General features: G+C 42.4%; 2 protein-coding genes across 8 annotated transcripts; both read left to right on the top strand.

Annotated features, from left to right (window-relative positions):
- Positions 1-343: 343 nt before the first annotated feature.
- On the top strand, positions 344-7,285 carry LOC117380243 (cytochrome P450 20A1). Its single transcript, XM_033977015.2, has 13 exons — positions 344-516; positions 635-684; positions 1,452-1,618; positions 1,867-2,006; positions 2,574-2,741; positions 3,641-3,719; positions 3,877-3,989; positions 4,094-4,148; positions 4,232-4,352; positions 5,711-5,822; positions 5,913-5,977; positions 6,735-6,824; positions 6,945-7,285. The coding sequence occupies exons 1-13, from the start codon at positions 445-447 to the stop codon at positions 7,093-7,095; spliced, it is 1,383 nt and encodes a 460-aa protein (XP_033832906.1). The 5' UTR covers positions 344-444; the 3' UTR covers positions 7,096-7,285.
- A 629-nt stretch (positions 7,286-7,914) lies between these two features.
- Positions 7,915-18,960, top strand: abi2b (abl-interactor 2b). Of its 7 annotated transcripts, none has more exons than XM_055226714.1 (11): positions 7,916-8,093; positions 9,284-9,451; positions 9,623-9,799; positions 10,421-10,518; positions 11,602-11,748; positions 12,893-13,017; positions 13,745-13,927; positions 15,222-15,389; positions 16,337-16,420; positions 17,004-17,189; positions 17,920-18,960. In XM_055226714.1, the coding sequence occupies exons 1-11, from the start codon at positions 7,977-7,979 to the stop codon at positions 18,093-18,095; spliced, it is 1,629 nt and encodes a 542-aa protein (XP_055082689.1). In that variant the 5' UTR covers positions 7,916-7,976; the 3' UTR covers positions 18,096-18,960. The 7 variants fall into 7 exon arrangements, with proteins under 7 accessions (XP_055082699.1, XP_055082689.1, XP_033832895.1 ...); XM_033977004.2 differs by having other exon boundaries at positions 13,739-13,927; XM_055226724.1 differs by lacking the exon at positions 11,602-11,748 and having other exon boundaries at positions 7,915-8,093; positions 13,739-13,927.
- The last annotated feature ends 4,050 nt before the right edge of the window (positions 18,961-23,010 follow it).

Genomic DNA, 23,010 nt, shown 5'->3' with positions numbered 1-23,010 from the left:
GGCAGGCTTGGTCAGGTCAACCAAACCATAGCTGGAGGATTTTGCCTATTGTTCATGTTATGATAAGCTGAGGGATTTGTTTAGCTACTGCTGTTAAATTTTATATGATTACTTACGCATCTGGCAATGTTCAAAGACATTTAAAAGGTAAATTAAAATAACTAATTAAAAAAATGATCACGCGGACTAATACTTAAGACTTTATCTTAAAATAATTGCAATTTGTAGCATTCTTGTCATTAGATATACTTTTTTTAAAGATTTTTTTTTAATCACACACTTGATCTAGACCTGGCTCTGTGTCGGATTGCTTTGGTCTGGCTGCAGCAGAGGCTTTGCAGTGGCTCGACGATTGCATGGATCTGTATCTGTTTTGTTGACGTGGTGAGCAGAAGTTTTCATGAGGGAACGTGGACTAAAGTGCTCCAGGATCTGCGCACGGACATGTTGGACTTCGCCATTTTCGCTGTGACCTTTGTCATCATCCTGGTCGGGGCTGTTCTCTACTTGTACCCGGTGAGAGAGAGAGGGAATGAGCTGGAGCTTTCCTTCGCTTTTCACGGAGGCTCCCTTATTGTCTGCGTAAAACTCTGCAGACTGATCACTTTTATTCTCGTGTATGTGTGTGTTTCAGTCATCCAGAAGAGCATCGGGCGTCCCAGGACTCAACCCCACAGATGAAAAGTATGTAGCCTACCAAACCTGTCCCGGGACCAACAGAACAGTTACTTTCAGCATTTACATAATGTTTGAATATTCTCCTGTTTCTGCCCATCCCTCTCTCTGACCCTCTATTTCTGGCCCCTCATATCTCTGACCCTCTGTGACTCCACCCCCTGTTTCTGACCCTACATCTTTCTGACCCTGTCTCTCTCCCCTACATCTTGCCGATCCTCTGTCTCTCTGCCCCCTCTCTCTGACCTACACACATATCTTTCTGCCCTTCTGTCTCTACCCTCCTCTCTCTGCTTCCGTCTGTCTCTCTGACCCCCGCCTCTCTCTGACCGTCTCTTTCTACCTTTCTGTCACTCTGACCCTCTGTGACTCTACCCCCCTGTTACTGACCCTCCGTCTCTCTGGTCTTGTCTCTCAGCCCTCTCTCTCTCTGACCCTACACACATATCTTTTTTCCCTTCTGTCTCTTCTCCCCTCTCTCTCTACCCCTTTCTGTCTCTCTGAACCCCCGCCTTTCTCTGACCGTCTCTCTCCGCCTCTCTGTGACTCTACCCTCTGTTACATCTCTCTGCCCCTATCTGTCTAACCCTCTGTCTCTCTCCCCTACATCTGTCTGATTCTCTGTCTCTCTGGCCTTGTCTCTCTGCCCTCTCTCTCTCTCTCTGAACCTACACACATCTTTCTGCCCTTCTGTCTCTACTCCCCTTTCTCTACCCCTGTCTGTCTCTCTGACCCTACGCACTCATCTTTTTTTACTCTGTTCTTCTCTCTGTCAGAGATGGTAATCTGCAGGACATAGTGAACAGAGGCAGTCTCCATGAGTTCCTCTTGGGCCTTCATGAGGAGTATGGGGCGGTGGCGTCGTTCTGGTTCGGCAGGAGGCCTGTGGTCAGCCTGGGCTCTCTGCAGCAGCTACGGCAACACATCAACCCGAACCACTCCAGTGAGAATTACATTTGGTCTTATACTTAGTCTTTTTTGTCATGGGACATATGCAGACATGGTGCTTACACGTTGAGTTTGATTATGGCCTGATTTGGGTCATAGTTTTACTATTAGGATTACTTTTAATTTAGTTTTATTCAGAAAAACAAAAACTGATATTTTAGTTGATAAAATGAATGTTGCTTTGTTCATTTGAAGTGGTCTATACTGCCCCCTACATGAGCTGATGGGTTGTGTTTGTTCCAGCGGACTCCTTTGAGACCATGCTGAAGTCCTTGCTGGGGTATCGCTCTGGAACTGGGGCAACAGAGAGCGTCATGAGGAAGAAGGTGTATGAGAACGCCATCGACAACACCCTAAAACACAACTTCCCCTTGGTCCTAAAGGTAAAAACACTGCAGTATACACTGCAAATCTTTATCAAAATCACTACATTTGAAGCCTTATAAAATCTCAAACTCTGCGCAGATTACTTTTACTTTTTACTCTAAGTACATTTTTAAACAGGTACTTTAATTCTTTTACTTAAGCTGATTTTTTCACGTGATATTTTTACCTGACCTTTTTTTTTTTTGCTTAAGTAACAAGATTGAGTACTTCTTCCACCATTGCATGTGGCTGTAAAAGCATGTTTTTAGAGGAAACATGCTTTTTTGTGTTAAATGGAACCGGAGGTAATAGCATTAAATTGCTGGGTAAGTTTGAAAAAGCTTTCTTATCTATGAACCTTATTATTGAAAATCATGTTTGTTTTAGTATGAATAAGACAAAAATGTGATTGATCATTTGATTTATTTACCTCTTTGACAACTTTACAAAGACAATTGGGTCTGGAACTGAACTTGAGCACAAGGGAGTATCATGGGCACCAACAAATCTAGAAACGACCTTAAAAATAACCCAGTGATGCCCATTCCCCCCACCCCCTTACCCCCCTGTGTGTGTGCCCTTAGCTGGTGGACGAGCTGGTGTCTAAGTGGAGCTGTGTGCCCGCGGAGCAGCACACCCCGCTCTGTGCCCACCTCCTGGGGCTGGCCCTGAAGAGCGTCACCCAGCTGGGCCTGGGCGAGCGTTTCCAGGACGATGCACAGGTCATCTCCTTCAGAAGAGGCCATGATGTGGTACAGTAACCCAGCAGTAACTGAAACTACCGATGCATTTATAATTGAACACAAGCAAATACATGTTTACATTTTTAAGATGCAGATCATCTTCTATGAGCTTCAAGTTTGTTATAATGGTTCTTTCCCACAGTTACGTCACACAGAATTTTCAGCATGTTTATATAATCTAGTATAGGCCTACATTAGAGCCGCTCACAAGGTTTTGGTTTGCCCTGTCACCTGTCCCCTCCCATGGGTTTGTACAGTTCTGTTTGAGTTCTTTAAAAAAAATGACTCTAGGTAATGTACTTAGGGTTCAAAAAATTGTCATTTTTCATGAATAGAACCACTATATCTATATCAAAACCCTACTTTCTTCATTGAGAAAGTATAACTACATCCTTCAACCAGTGCTTCAGGAGCAGTTCAGCACAGCCTCTAGGGACGTATTTACAATTCTTGAGCTAGTCTTGGTCAGAACTATACAGATACGGTGCTAGCTAGGCAAGGCAAGTTTATTTGTATAGCACATTTCGTACACAAACTACCGGTAATTCAAAGTGTTTTACAGATTAAGGAAGACTGTAAAATCACAATATAACATAATATAAAATTAACTTTAAAAGAGAAGAGTGCAGAATAAAGACCTTTCAGTCACATGCACCGTTTTGAGCCTGGAAATAAACATTGTCAAAGTAGAGGCCTGTCTCATATCTTCAGGAAGACTTTAGCTGCATAAAACTGAAACACTGAGCTACTAGCTACTAATGTAATGTTAGGGACAGACATCAATGGGCTTTCTGTTATTAAGTCATTTTAGATCAGTTTTGCTGTTTATGTTGAACAAAAATATAAAATAATAATGTATATGTATTGTCTGTTACAATATATTACACAATTCTCTTGAACAATTTCAGATCTGGTCAGAAATTGGGAAAGGCTATCTGGACGGCTCCTTGGAGAAAAGTTCTAGCAGAAAAGTTCAGTATGAGAAAGGTGAGTCAATGTCATCTACAACTCAATCAAGCTATCTTCCCCGGAGCTGAGCACATGTCAACTGTGGTTCTTATCATAAACCGCCATATTCCCAAGATGATATAAATGCCCTACCAGTTCGTACAGCCCTGTGCACTGTGTATCTGTTGTCCTTTAGCTCTGTCAGAGATGGAGGGTCTGCTGACATCCGTGGTGACGGAGAGACGAGCCCAGAGGAGACACACGGCATTTGTGGACATTCTGCTCCAGTCCAATATGACCGAGCCACAGGTCAGAAGAAATAAATAATTTAACTTGTGTAGTTTAGACTTAGCTCACAAAATGCAATATATAGACATTCTTTTTACTTTACTGAATGTCGTCTTCTTCTTCAGGTCATGGAGGACTGCATGGTCTTCACTCTCGCAGGGTGTGTCATTACAGCCAACCGTAAGCCCCTCTCTCACATGATCCACTTTGGTGTATAATTTTTCATCAGAAGTTTGTATTTATGGGTTATTGTTATTTTTCAGTGTGTATCTGGGCTCTCCGCTTCCTGTCTGCGTCAGAGGAGGTGCAGGACAAGCTGTACCAGGAAATCCAGGAGGTCTTGGGGTCAGAGCCCATCACACTGGAGAAGGTCCCCCAACTAAGGTGAGGTCTGAACAATAACTTTGATTATTTAAAATTTTATATTGAGTTAATTGACCTGACGTATACACTGAACTGCAAACACATTGTATGAAAATGTGGGCTACACAATATGAGAAAAAAGATGAGATAAGATCTGCCTTTATTAGTCCCACAGTGGGGAAATTCCAATATTGCACCACACAGTTAAAGAACAGAAGGAAAATGGTACATGCAATAAAACAAGATAAAAGATAAATAGCTTAAAATATATTTTTTTTAAATACTTAAAAAATAAACTAAAAATAGACTAATGATATAAAAAACATGATGTTCAACAGATATGTGGAATAACTTTGTGTTTTGTAGTACCACAGTTATTTTTTAATACAATTGAATGTAATCACACAAAATAGTAGTTGTTTCAGTTCTGATTTAGACCAAGATCATTATAAAAATTCTTCAGTCCTATATGTAATTTTGTAATTGCCAGTATCTACTCAGTATGTTTTGATCTTAAAGCAGACCTATTCTGCGAAATTGATTTTTCTGAGCTGTTAACCATGTTATCATAGTTTCCCATCACCATTTACTCACCCAAAGTTGTAAGTAAGTGTTTGTATTGTGAAATGATTCGTGCATGTTTGAGCAATCTTTAATCACTTATTTTCAAGACGCCATATCAACCCCTATTTTCACACCCATTGTAATGTACTTACTTCATTCTCCAATTTATTTTTTTAAAGGGATTATACATGAAGGATTCGGCAACGTCATATAGTCATTTTTGTACAAATGGTGCTACTATGATGTGCAGCTATCCATCGGAGGTGCAGACAGCTTTACGGAGAGACGTCTGCTCCAATTGGGCACCACAGTTTTCTAACGCAGATGTCGTTTTAGATGAATATTGCAATTTCAAACTTCCAGATTATAACATAATGATCGATAGGTGTCATAGGTTATAGCTATAGAGCAGACACAAGCACAATAGGTCTTTTTAAATTTTAGTATTAGTTAATAAATGGGTGTTGATATTTGACAGTTGAGCAGTATTCAGTAAAGCAAAAAATCTAATTCATGACTAAATAATGTAAAAAGAAAATCGGGCCAGTCTTTCAAAGCACATTTTCTTACCAAACTGTAATTTAAAAAATCTCTGTCAGAGGTATGTCCTTACTGTTAATGCTCTGTTTAGTTTCTTGCCATATGAGTATCATAATAGCTGACATGAACACAACAACAATCCTATATATTAATATGACAAAAAATTACTTCAGCTTAGTTTGTCTGCTGTGAAACACTATCCAAAGCTGTCTCCCACTCCTTTGCTGCAATAATGGTTCAATCCTCTTACTCGTGTTGCATTGTGCCCTGAATAGATACTGCCAGCAGGTTCTGCATGAGACGGTGAGGACAGCCATGTTGACCCCTGTGGCTGCCCGGCTCCAGGAAGTAGAGGGTAAAGTGGATCAGCATGTCATCCCCAAAGAGGTATCAGGTTTTCTATCACCGCTTTTATTTTAGGATCTGTGAAAACACGAGATTATAATTGTGTGCTGCGCTTGTCATGTTGTTGTTCAGACGCTGGTCATCTATGCGCTGGGAGTGTTCATGCAGGATCCAGACACGTGGAGCAGCCCCTATAGGTAAAAACGGTACACTACATATGGTATCATTCACTATTAGAAGATGGAACCTTTAAACTGCGTGTATTCTCTGCTGTAATTATTTTGTTTACATTCCTACAGTAGCAAAACAAAATGGGGGCTGACAATCACAAATGCTAATAAGTTTACGTTTGTGTGTTCTAAAAATGTCCATCTAGTTTCATAAATCGCAATAGGCTTTTGTTTGAGAATCAGGTGGAATCCTCACCAGGTATAACAGATGTAAAGGAACAATATGTAGCCCGCTTAGTTTTAAAATGGTACTATAATCACATCTGGACCTGGGTTTCCTGATCCTTAACCTGCAGATAGAGACATATACAAGTTTTTCTCATTCTCAGTATATGGACAGGCCTCATGTGAAAGCTTTGACCCTTTAGAATTCACTCTGCTGCAGAGGTTGCACTAGCACTGATTAATGATTGGCTATAGGTGTTTGAGTTTAAGTAGTGACCATTCAGATCAGAGAGAGGCATTTTAAGTTTAAACCAACTGGATTTCAGCATTGAAGAGAGATTTGAACATTTGTGTCTCATATATGGGGGCACAGTTGTTCATTTTTACATAGGTTACTTTAAAAACACACTTTATTAAAGATATATTCTATGTATAGTTTAATACCAATCTCAGGGCCTTGCAAGTTACATTTATTTTCTACAGCTCTGATCAGAACCTGTATGTGGCTATGGGCATTCCTTGTTGTACACATTAGATTCCAATTATAATGGTGTTTTAGATTTAATCCAGATCGCTTTGAGGAAGAGTCAGCCAGAAAAACCTTCAGTCTGCTGGGATTCTCCGGGAGTCGGACGTGCCCAGAGCTCAGGTAACTTTACGCTGTAAAATACATTGTTGTGGCCAAACTATAAAATACACATTAAACAAATCAGACACTACAGTATAAAAGAGGAAAAAAGTTTGAATTTAATGTTTCCTTTTTCCCCAGATTTGCGTACACAATAGCCAGTGTGCTGCTCTGTTCGGTGATTCGACGACTTCGGCTCGGCACGATCGAGGGCCAGGCGATGGAGGTGCGGTCGGAGCTCGTGTCCACACCCAAAGATGAGACATGGCTGACGGTCAGCAGCAGGAAATGAACACTGCCTGGACCCCTGTGCCTTATAGCATTTCACATGTTTTAATCTAGTCTTTTATCAGTATTGATTTTAAATTGATCAGTCCAGTGAGCCAAAGAACTTGTGAATATTCTTTTAAGATACATTCCCACAGTTTTATTGTTTAGTTGACAATTCATTTTGTACATTTTCAATAAAGTAATTGTTATTTATTTTCTGTGGTCCGTATGTTCATCAGTACTCTAGATGACCTATGCAGTAATGACCATTTTGAAATTTTAGGCGAATTTTGATGATCTTGGGATCAAAAGAGGCAACCAGTGGAACTACTTCAACAACACTAGTCCCACTCCCAGGCCATGTTGACACTGGATGGAGGTAACGCACACAACTGCTTCCCATGACTTTCAGAGTGATAAAAAAAAAATAAATTGCACTGTTGCCATAGCAATTAACAATTCTAAACAAAATATATCTAATGAAAATTAAAGATTTATCTTTATATTGAATGGTCAAATGTCTTCAAAATGTTGCCTGTGCTTAGGTTTCAGCTTTCTGATCATAAGTGATAGTACGACTACATTTGCCCATTCAAAAGCTATAAGCCTACATGTATTTGTTATGAATTGTCAATTGCTATGGCAACAGCACTAGGTTTCTATGGCTCTGTATCAAAAAGATACAATGGGTTATTTTATTTATTTATTCTTATATATATATTATTTATTTGTTTATTTTATTATTTTTTTCATTTTATTTTAATCAAAATTATTTTTTGCAGTGATGTGTGCTCGTGTGTGTGTTGGGGGCGTGTGTATGTGTCACTGATGAGACAGCTGCAGTACCACACACGAGCAGAGGGGGGCGCCGTGGAAAGCCTGTACTTCGCTAAAGATGTGAAAATGGCGGAGCTACAAATGCTTCTGGAAGAGGAGATTCCAGCGGGACGGAGCGCTCTGCTAGACAGCTTCACCAACTTGGAAAGGGTCGCGGAGTACTGCGAGAGTAACTATGTCCAGGTAGGACCGAAAAACGAGACCCGCGGCGGCGTTAGTGCGGTCCGAGCTCCGGCGGCAGCGCACAGGAGCTAACCGCGGCTAATGCTAACGCTGCTGCAGCCTGCTCCTCTGCTCCTGTTAGCCACCAGTGCTAAACATATAAACACGTCCGATGGGCAGCGATCAGACGCGTGTGGTAGCGTAGATTTGTGTGTGGTGTTGGTGGGGCTGGGCAGTGCGCTCTGACGGGGCGGCTGATGCTGTCACCGCCGCTGGATCACACGGATGGTCGGTGGTGCTAATGTCCCTGTACATGGCTGCAGCCTTGGAGTGAAAACATGAGACATGATCCAAGGCACCGAGCACCGCGTAGGTGTACAGCCGGGGCACAGGGCTCATTCTGCGGTGATGCCTGCTCCACACACCGCGGCTGTCTGCCCTGTCTGCCGCAGCGGTGTCGCTCTGATTTATGGTGATGGAGCCCACTGTTCTCTGCCCCGCTCTGCTCTGCCCACCAGCGCTGGACACGGCTTCAGATAACACACCGGGTCAAAGCATTTAGCCTGTCCGGTGTGAACGGGTCAGCTGCGGGGTACAGAGGCCACTGCAGGCGGTCACCGTGTAGCCTTGGTTAAATGTCCAACATCCTTCATTTTGTATGGACATGTGAACTCCGGACAGGGTTAAGTTGTTAAAATTGTAAGGACAATATGGCACAATCTCTTTTTATGGCCTGGGGTTTTCTTCAGTTTGAATGCTACTATAACTCTTTCATGAATATGTTATATCCATGAGAGAATGTCACTTTCATGAGTCAGTTTGGTGCTGTGTGTGCCTGTATTTGAAATGTTTTAGAAATGTTGCTCTGCAGGTCATGTGTCCTACTTCCCCAACTCGTTTGATGTTATCTTTAGGGAACATTGCACTGATTACTCATTTGCACTCTAGATCTTTAGTTTGCAGTAATTACCACTGCATCTGTGGATCTATGGATGATGCCCAGTGCCATACATTCAGTACTCCTTACTTCTGACTTAAGCGCTAACGCAAATCTAATAAAAAGTGAACTAAATACAGCATGTTCTTTGTGTCCCCATATTGATTTGTGGGCTGTATATATGAAGCTCTTCCAGTTCTAGAATGAGTTTGTTTTGTTAGTTGCTGTGATTGACTCTGACTTGGTTGTTCTTTCCCTTCTTGTGTTTGTGCAGTCACCAGACAAGCAGCGGGCTCTGGAGGAGACCAAGAACTACACCACCCAGTCCCTGGCTAGTGTGGCCTACCTGATCAACACTCTGGCCAACAATGTGCTGCAGATGCTGGACATCCAAGCCTCCCAGCTTCGCCGCATGGAGTCCTCCATCAACCACATCTCTCAGGTCTGACCACTCGCACCTCTTTCCTGATTATGTGCAGTAGGGATTAGGGAAGACTTATTAACTTTGAGAGATTTTTGGAAAACATAGAAACTATTTTGACTTGCAAACACATCTCACTGTCACATGACCCGAGATGTGTTTTTCTCACATTGACCCCTGCACATTTTTCAGACGGTGGACATCCATAAGGAGAAGGTTGCTCGGAGAGAGATCGGCATCCTCACCACCAACAAGAACACGTCTCGCACACACAAAATCATTGCCCCTGCCAACCCCGAGAGGCCTGTGAGGTACATCCGTAAGCCCATCGACTACAGCCTGCTGGACGACATGGGCCATGGGGTCAAGGTGCGTTATGCTCTCTTATTATGTCTGTCAGTGTCAGGGTAGGGACAGTCCTCTATCCAACAGTGTCCAAATGTGTGATGAGATTAGTAAAATAAGCCTAACTTTCCAAGATTAGCTTTATGACAAACTGTCTTAATCTTGGAGCAGCTGTTTTCAGTTCTTCTGCTCCACACATGTCCTCCTGCACCACTAACTTCTGTCTTCTCTCTCTTGTGCTGCTTGGCTAATTCTATGTATTTACTCACCTGTAGTGGTTGCAAAGGTTCAAGGTAAGACTGTTCAACAGTGTGTGTGGGTGTGTGTGTGAAGTGTAATCAGAGTTTCTGTGTGCCTTTCTTTCATTCAATTCTTCCGCAATTCTTAGTTGTAAACCAGCATTCATTCTCTGTCAAGATATTATAGATATTGCTTAATAACTCCCTCTAGTGGTTGTAGTGGGTTACTTCACCTTTTCATCTGTTGCTGTTCTCCTGAGGGGCCTGTGATGTTACAGGAACATGTTTTTTTTTTTAACTGAAAATTATATTTGGAGCTGAATTTCTTGTCTCTGTAATGCCACTATTATAATAAGACATAAGCGCTGTTTCATGAGTATGACAAAGTTTGTTGGTCCCACCTCAGGCCAGTGCTCAGAACATGAAAGCTGGAGGAATGCCACGCACCAACCCCCCGACACAGAAGCCCCCAAGCCCCCCACTCACAGGGAAGGGCACACTTGGGTACGTAACACACACAACATCACAGCCACAGATGGTTCATCTCCTCTTTGTCTTTTGAGTATTTCGTAAACTTTAAGTGGTTTCAATTACTCCAGCTTATCTATTGGCCTTAAAAGAGGACGGTGGCCAGCACAGTGTGTAGATTGGTTCTGGTACATTAGCCGATGCCTGCAGTTATAGTGAAGGAAGATCAAGAGAGCTGAGTGAACTAACACTAAGTGAAGCGTGTTCAGTGATAACAGCCTGTGGCCCCATGCTTCTGTGAGTGTACAGTGTTGATGAGGTGTGTTCAGTGTCTGCCCAATAGGAGCCTCATCATGCATGCTTCAGCTCTGCCCTCCATACTCCTGCCGCAGCCTCAGGCTACGAGCGGACATCCATGTGTCATCCACAGTCAGTCTTACCCTTGTGTTTTTAAGTAATTGTTGCTTTTAATAATAATTTCCTAAGTGAGTCCACTGTCACCTGGCTGCATTTTAACTGTGTTGATCATTCCATGTGTCAGAGCTGGGTTAACCCCGCTGTGTTGTAAACTCACACATGCTCAGGACAGCTGGCCTGGGGTTCTTCTTTTCTTATGAAGGCACTTTAACTAACTAGTAAATGAACAGCTCTGTCTTAACTGGGATGCTGTGGTCCATTAGCTAAATAGAAGACATCAGGTCAATAGAGCTCCTTGTACCTCTTACACTGACCCCGCCCCCAGAGCCTCTCACCCTTTAACCCTGCCCCTCTGAACCTCTCCCTCTTTAACCCCCACCTCTCTCTTTAACTTGACCTTCTCACTCTTTAACCCTGTCGTCTAACACTTTAACCTCAACCTTTAACACCGCCCTCTGAGCATATCACTCCTTAACTCCACCCCCTTTGAACCTGTCTCTCTCTAACCCCGCCCCTGAACCTCTTACTTTGAACCTCTTGCGTTTAACCTTTACCACTGACCCTGCCCTTTTCACCTCCCGGTAACTGTAACCCAGAGAATCCTGTGTATGCCACATGTTGTACCCCATTGTTTTTTTAAGTTTGCGTTTGTTTATCCACCCTCCCCCCACACACTCTGTGGATGCCCTGACCCTCTCACAGGCGCCACTCCCCCTATAGGACGCTCGAGCCGGTGCGTCCTCCCGTCGTACCTAACGACTACGTGTCAAGCCCGACACGCAACATGGCGCCTCCCCAGCAGAGCCCCGCCCGCACTGCATCTGTTAATCAGAGGAATCGCACGTACAGGTACCCCCAGCATGGTCTCTCCTCTCAGACCCCTCCTCTTCTGCTAGCTTCTGTTTCTCTGCAGCTCTCTGACTGGTACTCCTGGACCCAGCACTCTGCCCATGTCCGTGCTAACACAATACATAAGGTTTCTCGTGCCAGTGCAATGCAAAGAACAGCAATCCATTAGCACTTTTAGCACTACCTCTTTTTAGGGCAAGCAGTACCTGAGAAATCAAGAGGAATCTACTCATTTTTGGCTTATGCTTTTTATGTCCCCTATTGTCAGTTATGTCAAAATCACAACCAAAAAGAATAAACAAAAAACTTGACAATGTCTTCAAATCCCCTAACAAGCTGAATAATCCCTTCGTCTACCAAGACTAAAAACAGCATTAAAATCAACAGCGCCTTGGAGAGTTCAGTGTCTCCCCGGGACAGAGTGGAAGTGAATATAGAGGGGGAATGATTTCTAATACTTCTTCTGTGCTCAAATGGCTCTAATGTGGGCATGTGCGTGCCCTGCTCCATCTCCATGTGTGTCTGCTGTAACATGTCCTCACGTTGTCTCCTCTCATCACGCTGTTCTATGTCTGTGGCTTCTGACCTGTCTCAAACATCACTGCTTTTCTCAATGCTGTGCTCAGACTGACAGCACAAAGTTAACCTTCATTATTTACAGCAGTTTGAGTGGTGAATGACTTATTTAATAGAACAACATAAAGCCTCTCAAAATGACCTTTCTCACTTTTTAACATTTGAATAATATTTTCAGTTGAAAGTGCTGGGTCCTTCAGTAAATCCTATCATGCCCTCTGCTAGTATTGGCAGCACCACTGGGAATTATGTTTTTTTAAAGAATGTTCCAAGTGATTTTATTTTTTTAAGCTAAAGACAAATTTCAAATCCAAATGAACTCAAATCACAAGTATGTAAGTACAAATGTTAGTTAGTACCGCTAGCTTTGTTGTTAGTATTGACATTGTCGGGGATGGTTCTCCTAAAACCATTCTCCAGTGTGAGTAAGCGCGCCAGTATTTGCAGGGGGCACCTTTTCCAAGTGCAGACCTCAGTCAGCTTTCAGTAGTTTGGACCCTAAGTAGCGCTAGACCTTTGAGTTCTTGTGTTCCTGTGGCGTTCCTCCTCCTCACACCTGTGTCTCCAGCAGTGGCAGCAGCGGGGGCAGCCACCCCAGCAGCAGCCGCAGCAGCAGCCGAGAGAACAGCGGCAGTGGCAGTGTGGGGGTCCCCATCGCTGTGCCCACCCCCGCCCCGCCTGGAGTTTACCCAGGTAACCATTCTGCTTATGTCTGTTTATGTATCTTGAGCTAAAGGGCAAAAGTGAGAACAAACAGCCAGCCAAGGGACAACAGAGAATCAGGGATACACACTAGAAAAGTCCCAGATACAGCTGCACAATTTGGTGAAAATATATTGCAATTTCTTTTTTTATACTTTTTTTTCCTGAAAAGAATTCTGGTTGGAATTAGATTTGCGATTTATATTTTAATAATAGAATTCTGTTCAAAGTTTACATTTTAAACACATGCAGGAGAAGACAAAAGGACTGAACTATGAACTGACAAACTAATACAGAAATCACATTTCAGAACATGTTTGTACAGATCTAAACTCCAGGGTTAGTAGTAGTAGTTTTATGCATTAAGACAGGGTATTGTGGAGGAAATTATGGTACTTCAAAGTTTGATTAGTTTTGTAGCCCTAGTCCTGGACAGTTTTTGAAGAGAAGGAAATTGAAGTAAAATGTAGTAAAAATCTAGTAAATGCAGTAATTAAATGCATTAAAGAATTAGTGAGTCAGAACACTAGTAAAAGGACTACTACTTAAAACTGTAATTTAGATGTTCTGTTCAAATAGTTAATCGGCACTTTGTCGAAAGCATGGAATTCTACCCAGTTCTGGCCGACGTTCTTTGTGTGAATGTGTAGAACTCACTCTTTACTCTTGTTGTCTCCCACTTACCTTTTATTCCCAAATTCCTCCGGTTCAGCCACAGCCCCAGCCCCAAACAACCCACCCAAATCTGCCCCCAACTCTGTCCCCGGGCCCCCCAACCCCGCTCTGGACGGCCCCCCCAAGGCCCCCAACACTGCCCCCATCGAGATCCCGCCTGTCCCCCCACCCCCTCCCCAGCTCCCCGACAACACGGGCCCCTCCGCTTATGGCAACCCTGCGCCAGGTGAGTGTGCGTAGCCAATCGCCCGCCGGCTTCAGACCAGTCATGTGACCCTGCCTCTCCACCAATCAGTGCTCATCCATCCTCTGCTAGCCCGCCTACCCCCCAGCTATGCTCATCGCTCCTTACTGTAACTGTGTCGGTCTAATAATCTTTTCTGCATGACCATTTGGTGTAATTTTTTGTGTACATTTATTTGCTTTGGGTCATATTCAGGGCTTCAATTGTAACATGTTCTGACAAGGTATGTAACAATATCCAAATCTCATGGTATTGACCTCAAACTTGGAGATCTCATCAAATTTTAGTGTTACAATTATTGTGAGAATAAATACTGTAACTCTAAAGAGCTGTTTAAATCAAAGTGGGACTAAACACCAAAGTGCCTACAACCACATTGCAATTAGAGCTGCTAAAATGGGTAGTACCTGGAGGACTAAAGAAAATGAGTAATGGGGGAGGAGGGGTGGGGTCTGGACGTGTGAGGAACAGTGTGATTGGTTGTTTGTAATCAGAAACACCAGGCTTTAATCAGGGGTCTTCTGCGTGATGCCACATAGTACTTGAAAGCTGCACATTTACCCAGTTTGCACAAAAATTGCACAAAAATTCCCCCAAATGGATTAGGAACAGTATACTATGAATACACCATATACACAGTTTAGTAGCAAAAAAAAAAATTATTTGGTGTTTAGGTCCACTTTTTACTTTTTTGCAGTCTATTCCCTTGAAATAACTTAAATCGAGATCATACAGCCTCTATAATAATATTGTGAGATTCTAAGTTACTTTGAATTTGCAACAATAGTAGATTCAATATTGTTACATACTGTAGCGTTTTGGTGTAAGGTAACACGCCAAATGTCTTCTGGTGGTTTATTTTCTGAACACAAGGGCTACTGTAGGCTGTAACCCACGCCAAAAAAAGAACAAAACAGTAGTTTCAACTCACTAGAGTCTCCAAAACATGACTAGTAACTGACGAATAGAACCTTCACATCAACTTGTCGGTATAGTGTGATATACAAAAGGAGTTACAACAACACGTAAACAGATACAAGAACAACAAAAGGTGTGAACTCTGAACTAAACTTAAAATATCAGATCATTACTATACTTGACTCCATACAATTTTACAGTGTCACATATAACACAGGTAAATGCATAGGGCCTCGGGTTCGGTGCCTCCAGTTGCCGTTATAGAACCATACGTGAAGCTCATTCGCTGCTTCGCTCATTTGATAATCTGGATAGAGTTCTGCTTGCAGAGTTTTGACATTTCATGTTCTTCTGACAGGTGCTCAGTTCTACAGCATGAACCGGCCAGCCCAGCAGCAGCCCCAGAACCCCCCCGTGGGCGGCTCCCTCCCGTACCGCCGACCCTCTTCGGTCACCGGGCAACCCAACAACATGGTCCACAGCCAGAACCAGCTCAACGGAGGCCCACACTTCGCCCAGAATCAAGGTGCCCAGACTGGAGCGAATATTTGAGGGGCAGGGCATATAGAACTTTTGCTTCTCTTGTCTGTTCTTCTTGGCTTTAAAGAATTGTACACTCCCCTTAGATTAATGTACAAATGACAAATTTAAATGCCAACCTACTCTTTTCTTGGTTCCCCCTTTGATATTGGGTTTCTTCTTCGTGTTAAAGGAACTGTATGTAAAATTTTGATTCCATAAATTGAAAAAACACCTATGTCCTTAGATATGAAGTAAACATGCTCAAATCAAATATAGCCTTTACTGATAACAATTCTAATGCTGATTTATTCTTGATTACAAAAATATTGGACATGATGGCCATGTTCCTTGTTTTGGCGTTTCGGTTCTCAAGACGATTATCCAGTCAGAAAACAGAATGAGCCTCACATACGCCTCATTTGCGTTGCCAGTTTCAGTGTTGAAATCCAGTCGATTTAAACCTTAAAGGACTCTCTCTGATCTGAATTATCAGTATCTAAACCCCAGCACCTGCAGCCACTCATTAATCAGTGCCTCTGCTGCAATGAATGCTCCATATACTGAGAATGAGGAAAATCCTGTCCAATATCTGCAGGTTTAGGCACTGGCAACCCAGGTTCAGTTGTGACCGCACAGGCTACATTCAGTTCCTTTAAGAGTGCTATAAAAATGAATGCTATAGAACAATGCAATGAGTTATATGTTTTTATTTTGTATAGGAAGGGCTTACATGACCAAACAGTGCCACAAATCATTGAGCCTTCTGTAGCTTGTTGCTTTCTTTGTAGATACATGTCATCTGTAAAGGGCAAATGGAACATGACTCGAAATGAAATTGAAATTGAAATGTTTTCTCAAGAAAATGTTCTGACATCACTGCCCTTTCCAGATGAGCTGTGCCGGCTATGCTCTTGTTCTAATCTCTCTCTCTGCCGTTTCTCCGGCTGCTAGGCCCTATGGCGCCCCCTCCCCCCTCCATGCAGATCACTCCACAGCTGCCTCTGATGGGCTTTGTGGCCCGCGTGCAGGAGACCAGTAAGTGGTGCATGAGTGAAAAATGAAAAAGTCATGTTAACAGTGACAGTTAACATTAAAGTTTGTATAATGTTTGCACAGTGCCCTCTTCTGGGGTTGTAAGGAAGCATTTTTATTCTTGGCCACTTCTTAAATTATACACTGATGAAAATACTGTAGGACATCTTAACATATCTGTCATCTTGTATTTATGTAAAATGTGCATCTGGTGCCCTCTGCTGGCACATGATTGAGTGAATTATGTTGAAAAGCCAAAGAGGAGCGCCTCTAATTATTGAAGTATGGAGCTAACACTTTGATGTTTCTTAGTGAAGGGAATTTAAGTTTGGCATGGACCTTAAAATACTTCTGAACCACTACCTAGTTTAATCTTGTTGCAGTAGTTTCAGTCTCAATTGTTGTAGACACGGGATTACTCAAACATGAATTGTGTAAAAAGGAAGAGGGAAAAAAGGCATAATTTGTCTCCTTTACAATTTTTAAATCTGCCAAGCTTGTCCATATTGACTTGCCACATGTTGTACCACTGTGTGTACAATGCCCTCTTTTCTCTTTCTAACACTTGTCCTTTGCCTGACCACAGTCTCAGACGTGCCCCCTCCGCCCCCGCCCTCAGATGAGCCGGTGTTCGAGGAGCCCACCCCGCCCCCTCCCCCTCCAGAAGACTATGAGGATGATGAGGATGAAGATGAGTCTGCTGTGGTGGAGTACAGCGACCCCTATGCTGAGGAAGACCCGCCCTGGGCCCCCAGGAGCTACATGGAGAAAGGTTAGACCCCACAGCGCAGACAGAGCAGGGCTGTTCACAGCTGCTATGGTTAGAATTCAAAGTTTCATAAGATTCCTTTGATAATTGAAGAGATTATGCAACATGATTGAATTTTGATTTTATTTCCTTAACTGTATGAAATTTCTAAAAAATAAGTACTTAGTGTTACACACATAATTTTAACTACTAAAAGAACTAAGAGAATCAAAAGTGCTTAAGTGACACTCAAGATTGAAAATTGAATTATTAAATTAAATGTTAATGTTGGCCTCTTCTCACTGGTACATCAAACTTCAAAATATTTACCAGAACTTTTCAGATATGGGAACATAATAACCAACAAATTATTTTTTGAACAAGTAAACAATTTCTTCTTTTTTTTTTTTCAATGAATTATATTTGATTATTGGGTAATTGGTACAGTTGTTGTATAAGCAATCTCAGTTTTTACAATTTCCATGTATTTGAGTGTGTCTTGCCCCAGTACAGATATATTGTATAAGTAGCTCTGGAGGTCAAAATATGTTTGCTGTTTGCTGTCTACACATCAAATTAAGAAGTATTTTATTAAACAGTAATCAGGAAGTGCGTGTTAGCATGTTAGTTGTTGTTACCATTACCGCATCAAAATGCTGCTGAGTTGTGAAAAGTGCAGTTTTTAAGCCAGTGCCTTTTAAAGTAAAGAAACGGATCACTTAATAGACGCTGCATCCGTTCTTCTCCTGTGCAGTGGTGGCAATCTACGACTACACACGCGACAAGGAGGACGAGCTGTCGTTCCAGGAGGGCGCCATCATCTACGTCATCAAGAAGAACGACGACGGCTGGTACGAGGGCGTCATGAACGGCACCACGGGCCTGTTCCCCGGCAACTACGTGGAGTCCATCATGCACTACGCCGACTGAACAGCGCCCCCTACTTTACCCTAGGTCCCACCCCTACGGCCCATCGCAGACCACCACTACAAAACAACCAACCCTCTTTTATTTTTCGTCAATCTAAATAATGTGAGTTTTCGTACTTTTGTGTTCAAGTTTCAGCCACTACCGCAATTTTTACTTTATGATTTCAACCAGTTCTCGTTTTAAATTGTATTTATTTCCGGAGGTGATATTGTGAGCAGGTCGAGGCAGCTGAGAGCGGTGCGGTTTGGTGATTTTTAAAAAGCAGCAACTCTAAAAAAGGGCTGGAGGACATTGCCTTGTTGTAGATCTTTTCCATAACACTCCATTCTACAGACTTTATACACACAACGCCTCTATCAGACATGTAACAGCGAGGAGGAACAAAAGACAAATCTTGGTTGGGTACCTCCGCGAGAGCCTCCAACAAAAGCACACGAGATCTTGGATGAGCGCGGGTCCATTTCTCTGAATCCTTGTAAGCAGTTGAATGTTGTTTTGTGTCGCGGTGGTGTAAAAAGGTCAAATACAGTGAACCAATGAAGGAAGTGGTCTGGCAAAGCGAGACCTGGACCCCATACTGAACACCTGCAAGGTCCAGCGAGCGTCAGACTGCATGTTTAAATGGGAAATGCATTTTATTTTTTGCTCTGATGGTTAATGTCTTAATATTTTTTTTAAATATGGTGTGGTTTGTTTATTATTTTTTAATCTTTCACCCACATTTAAGCATTTTTGCTCATTTCTACAACGCTTGTGCCATATTGAAGTGTGAATATTTTGCTGTTTGGAGGTGATCACTTCATTTGCAATAAATTGGCCAGAGTGGGGTAGCTCGGAACTATGTAATTATTTTTACTTTTCCCCCCCAAATATAAAATTTAAGAAGCACATACATTTGTAGTCAAACGGTGTAGAGCAGATATTCTAAATGTGAAATGTATTGGGTCCTCCAGCAGGACTTACTGCATATGAAAAGAAGCCAGCTATTATGTTGAATGAGTTGTGTTGAACTTGGGTGCAGAGGTACAATGCCATTTTTGTTTTTCGAGGCTTGGCTGAGTGTTTGTGAGGGCTTGTTGCTTGTCAAAAAATTTTTTATCTACTAAAAGAAGAGTTCTATTTAAAAATAAAAACGTGGGTGTGGATGCGAGTCTTGCATGCCATTGTTCTCCTCTGTTATGGTGTTTTGAGAAACCATGGCGCATTCACCCATTTCTATCGAGACAAGCGAGCAGGCCCGCCCAGACCCGGTCCAGCGGCCTCATCCAAAGACACTAAAGCCCAGTGCGAACGACAGTGGGCGCTGTGACCTCCGGGAGCACCGTGGCCTGACGGTGGACCATGTGGCGGACACGTGAACTGAAGTGTCCGGGCCCAGGAGTCACAGCCCTCCGTGTTCGGCTGTCCATGCCATTGTGTTGCACAGTTCAAGTGGAATTGCAGAAGTATCATATTTGTAAAGTCATTAAAACAAAGATAATAAATACTTAAGATAATATGCTGAGTGAGTGTTTAATTGTATTTTATGATGAGGAAAGGCAGAAACTGGAAATGTTTGATCAGTGTAGAGCTTAGTTTTTCTGTGAGCGTCCACCAGAGGGCAGCAGAGGCACACCAGGTAATCTTCAATTTTTATTCATAAAAATTACAGCTGAAGATTCTAGCTTTTCTGGTGGTGGGTACGCTTCCTGCTTGTCTTCATAGAGATGTTATGGCTTTACTGGAATGTTCCACAGTATAGCATTAAACATATCTATTTGACATGATTAAATTTTATGTTTTTATTGCTCAAAAATAAAAATGCATTCTTACTGTCTGCAGGCCCATGCACAGAAAATGGTTCTCCACCAAAAAAGTTATTGTACACCTTTATGGTCTGTAAAAGTAGCTTTATCCAAGGCAAATTTCATGAGGTCAAACTGAGGTCAAATTACACAATAAACTACTCAGATGAACACAAGTGAAGCTGTTACGCAGGTTTAGATCACGGAAAGGACAGTGGAGTGCACTCCTTACCACTCCTGCAGTCCTGGGTGAAATAAAGTGATGAGAACAAGTCTGAAGAGATGGACCACACAGAGATCACTGGATGACATTATGAAGTGGAACCAAGCAGTCTGAGCTCTGGAAAATAACTCGGAAAGGCAATTTTGCATTAATTTGTGGAATCACTGTCCAAAGCAACAGCCTGGTTTGTGTGTGCAGCTGTCAGTGGAGGAGGGTCCTTGTACTGTACGAGATGGGCAACATTTCATAAAACTCCTCATCCATGGAGCGAAATGGGTCATTTCTTATTGGCTCTCTCAGATGTGACAGACAGCTGAGGAATCAAGGAGGGGCCAAGGTGGACTACCAGCAGCAGTGCAGGGGGACAGCAACAGCACCCATGGGAAACACCAAGGCTACAAGCAGTTTGGGGATAAATCATGGGACTTCTTGGAACAGAATAGTTAAAATGCTGCATCTGCTTTACCACTTCTAACATCGGAGTCCCTAATTAGCACTAATGATGCTGGGTTAGTTGTTACTGGTTTAATCCCAGGTAAAGATATGAACTGGGTTCTATTTCATCTCTACTTTTAGCACCGCCTTCTGGCGGTCATCCAGGATTCATATAGCTGTAGTTACAATCCTCGTTTAGTCCTAGAAAGATCTTTGATAGGTTCACAACCTATATTAGAGTTCAAAAGAGAAGAGAAGACAAGAGAGGAGTTTCCAGGAATTGGTTCTATATTACAGTCCATATGTCCTTGTTGAATGTGTTTTTTAATGTGGGTTTTGTTTTTTTTCGTGATTTAGTTCTGGTTCATTCCTGGTTTAATCCTGATTCAGTCCTGGTTTGATCCTGGTTTAATCCTGATTCAGACCTGGTTTGATCCTGGTTTAATCCTGATTCAATCCTGGTTTGAACCTAGTTTAATCCTGATTCAATCCTGGTTTAATCCTGATTCAGTCCTGGTTTAATCCTGATTCAGTCCTGGTTTAATCCTGATTCAGTCCTGGTTTAATCCTGATTCAGTCCTGGTTTAATCCTGGTTTAATCCTGATTCAATCCTGGTTTGAACCTAGTTTAATCCTGGTTTGAACCTAGTTTAATCCTGATTCAATCCTGGTTTAATCCTGATTCAGTCCTGGTTTAATCCTGATTCAGTCCTGGTTTAATCCTGATTCAGTCCTGGTTTAATCCTGATTCAGTCCTGGTTTAATCCTGGTTTAAACCTGATTCAGTCCTGGTTTAGTCATGGTTTAATCCTGATTCAATCCTGGTCTAATCCTGGTTTAGTCCTGGTTTAATCCGGATTCAGTCCTGGTTTAATCCTGGTTTAAACCTGATTCATCCTGGTCTAATCCTGGTTTAATCCTGGTTTAATCCTGGTTTAGTCCTGGTTTAGTCCTGGTTTAGTCCTGGTTTAGTACTGACACAAGTGATATTTTGGAGTGCCCTGCTCATTTACAGGTCGCTGTGTAAGTGCGACCTTCAAAATGAGCTCTGACAAAGATGATGGATGGAATTTTAAAGTGTGAGAGGAAGGAGGTGTGTGTGGGGGGGCATGTCCCGACAGACCCACGGCCGCACTCACATCCTGCAGTTCAGTCACTTAAGACAAACAAAGAAAGAGGACGCTCAGGCTTGTTTTTACTGACAGTCGGAAGTTTGAATGGAAAATGTTTCATATATTTTTTCTCTATCATCTTCACACTCAAAACTCCAAAGATCCATAAGACAGTGCTCAGGAGATTCTACAGAGCTACATCAAGTTCACCATGTCCACCTGTGTCCAATGTCCCCCACACCTGACCAAATTTACAAATGAACTACTGCTCAGGGGCAATGTTCCCTCTAATTTTTCATGAGTCTGAGCAATCATACAAACTCCCTGAGCGGTCCCATGGACCAATGTGAGCAACATCAAACATGCGCACTGTGGTCATGCTGCATCGCATCCATCCAAGTTAAATGGTTTATTAAAAGAATCAAATTACCGCATTTACATTTCTGTTATAAGACTTTTAATTAAGTGCTTTAGCCACTTATACAATGAAAATGACAAAAATCTTGCTTATGACCTGTGTAGTATGTTAATGCTATTGGAAGTATAAATATTTAATTTTAACTATGGCAAAACATGAGCTTCCAACCAAACCAAGACAACTGTAAACTCCAATGTTGAAAACACTTAACATTTTTATGATAAAGCTCTGACTTGTATTATGAGTATAAGCCATTGTGTGAAGCTTTTGCTTGATTTTTACAACTCATAAACTAGTGACAGTATCAATGACCAATACACACTGAGAGGAATCTGTATCTGCACACCCAGCTGCTCTATTACTGTACATTTATACATCCTATCAAAACAATATCAAATGTAAATAAATATATTTACAAATCACACACTGCAAACAGTGAACAAACACACAGTGGAAACTAAAAATACACTGTACATGTGACAGTGTGACAGTCATTCTGTGACAGAGGTTGGAGGATCGAGTCCCGCTCGGACCAACTTCCGTCATTGTGTCCTTAGGTCTGTCATTGTGTCCTTAGGTCTGTCATTGTGTCCTTAGGTCTGTCATTGTGTCCTTAGTTTTGTCATTGTGTCCTTAGGCAAGACAATTCACCCAAGTGGTGTGTGCGTGATGATTGGTGGTGGTCGGGGCGCAGATTGGCATTAGCTAATGCTAATGATTACACATAATACACATTTGACCCACAATTAAGTCAATAGCAGAATAAACCACGCTTACCGACCAGGAACAGCATCCAGTCCATCAAAACATAAGGTCCTCTGCTCCTCAGTCCACCATGAGATCTTCACTCGGTTCCACGAACCGCTCCGGGTCCGAGATGCCTCTAGTTTAACTTGTACAAACATCCACAGTGTCCTCGGTCGCGTACTTCCTTTGTTTTGTC

The sequence above is a fragment of the Periophthalmus magnuspinnatus genome, chromosome 2 (assembly GCF_009829125.3).
Source record: "Periophthalmus magnuspinnatus isolate fPerMag1 chromosome 2, fPerMag1.2.pri, whole genome shotgun sequence".
NCBI classification, from domain to species: domain Eukaryota; kingdom Metazoa; phylum Chordata; class Actinopteri; order Gobiiformes; family Gobiidae; genus Periophthalmus; species Periophthalmus magnuspinnatus.
The sequence above is the reverse complement of the archived record's forward strand: the minus strand, read 5'-3'. Positions and strand labels throughout refer to the sequence as shown.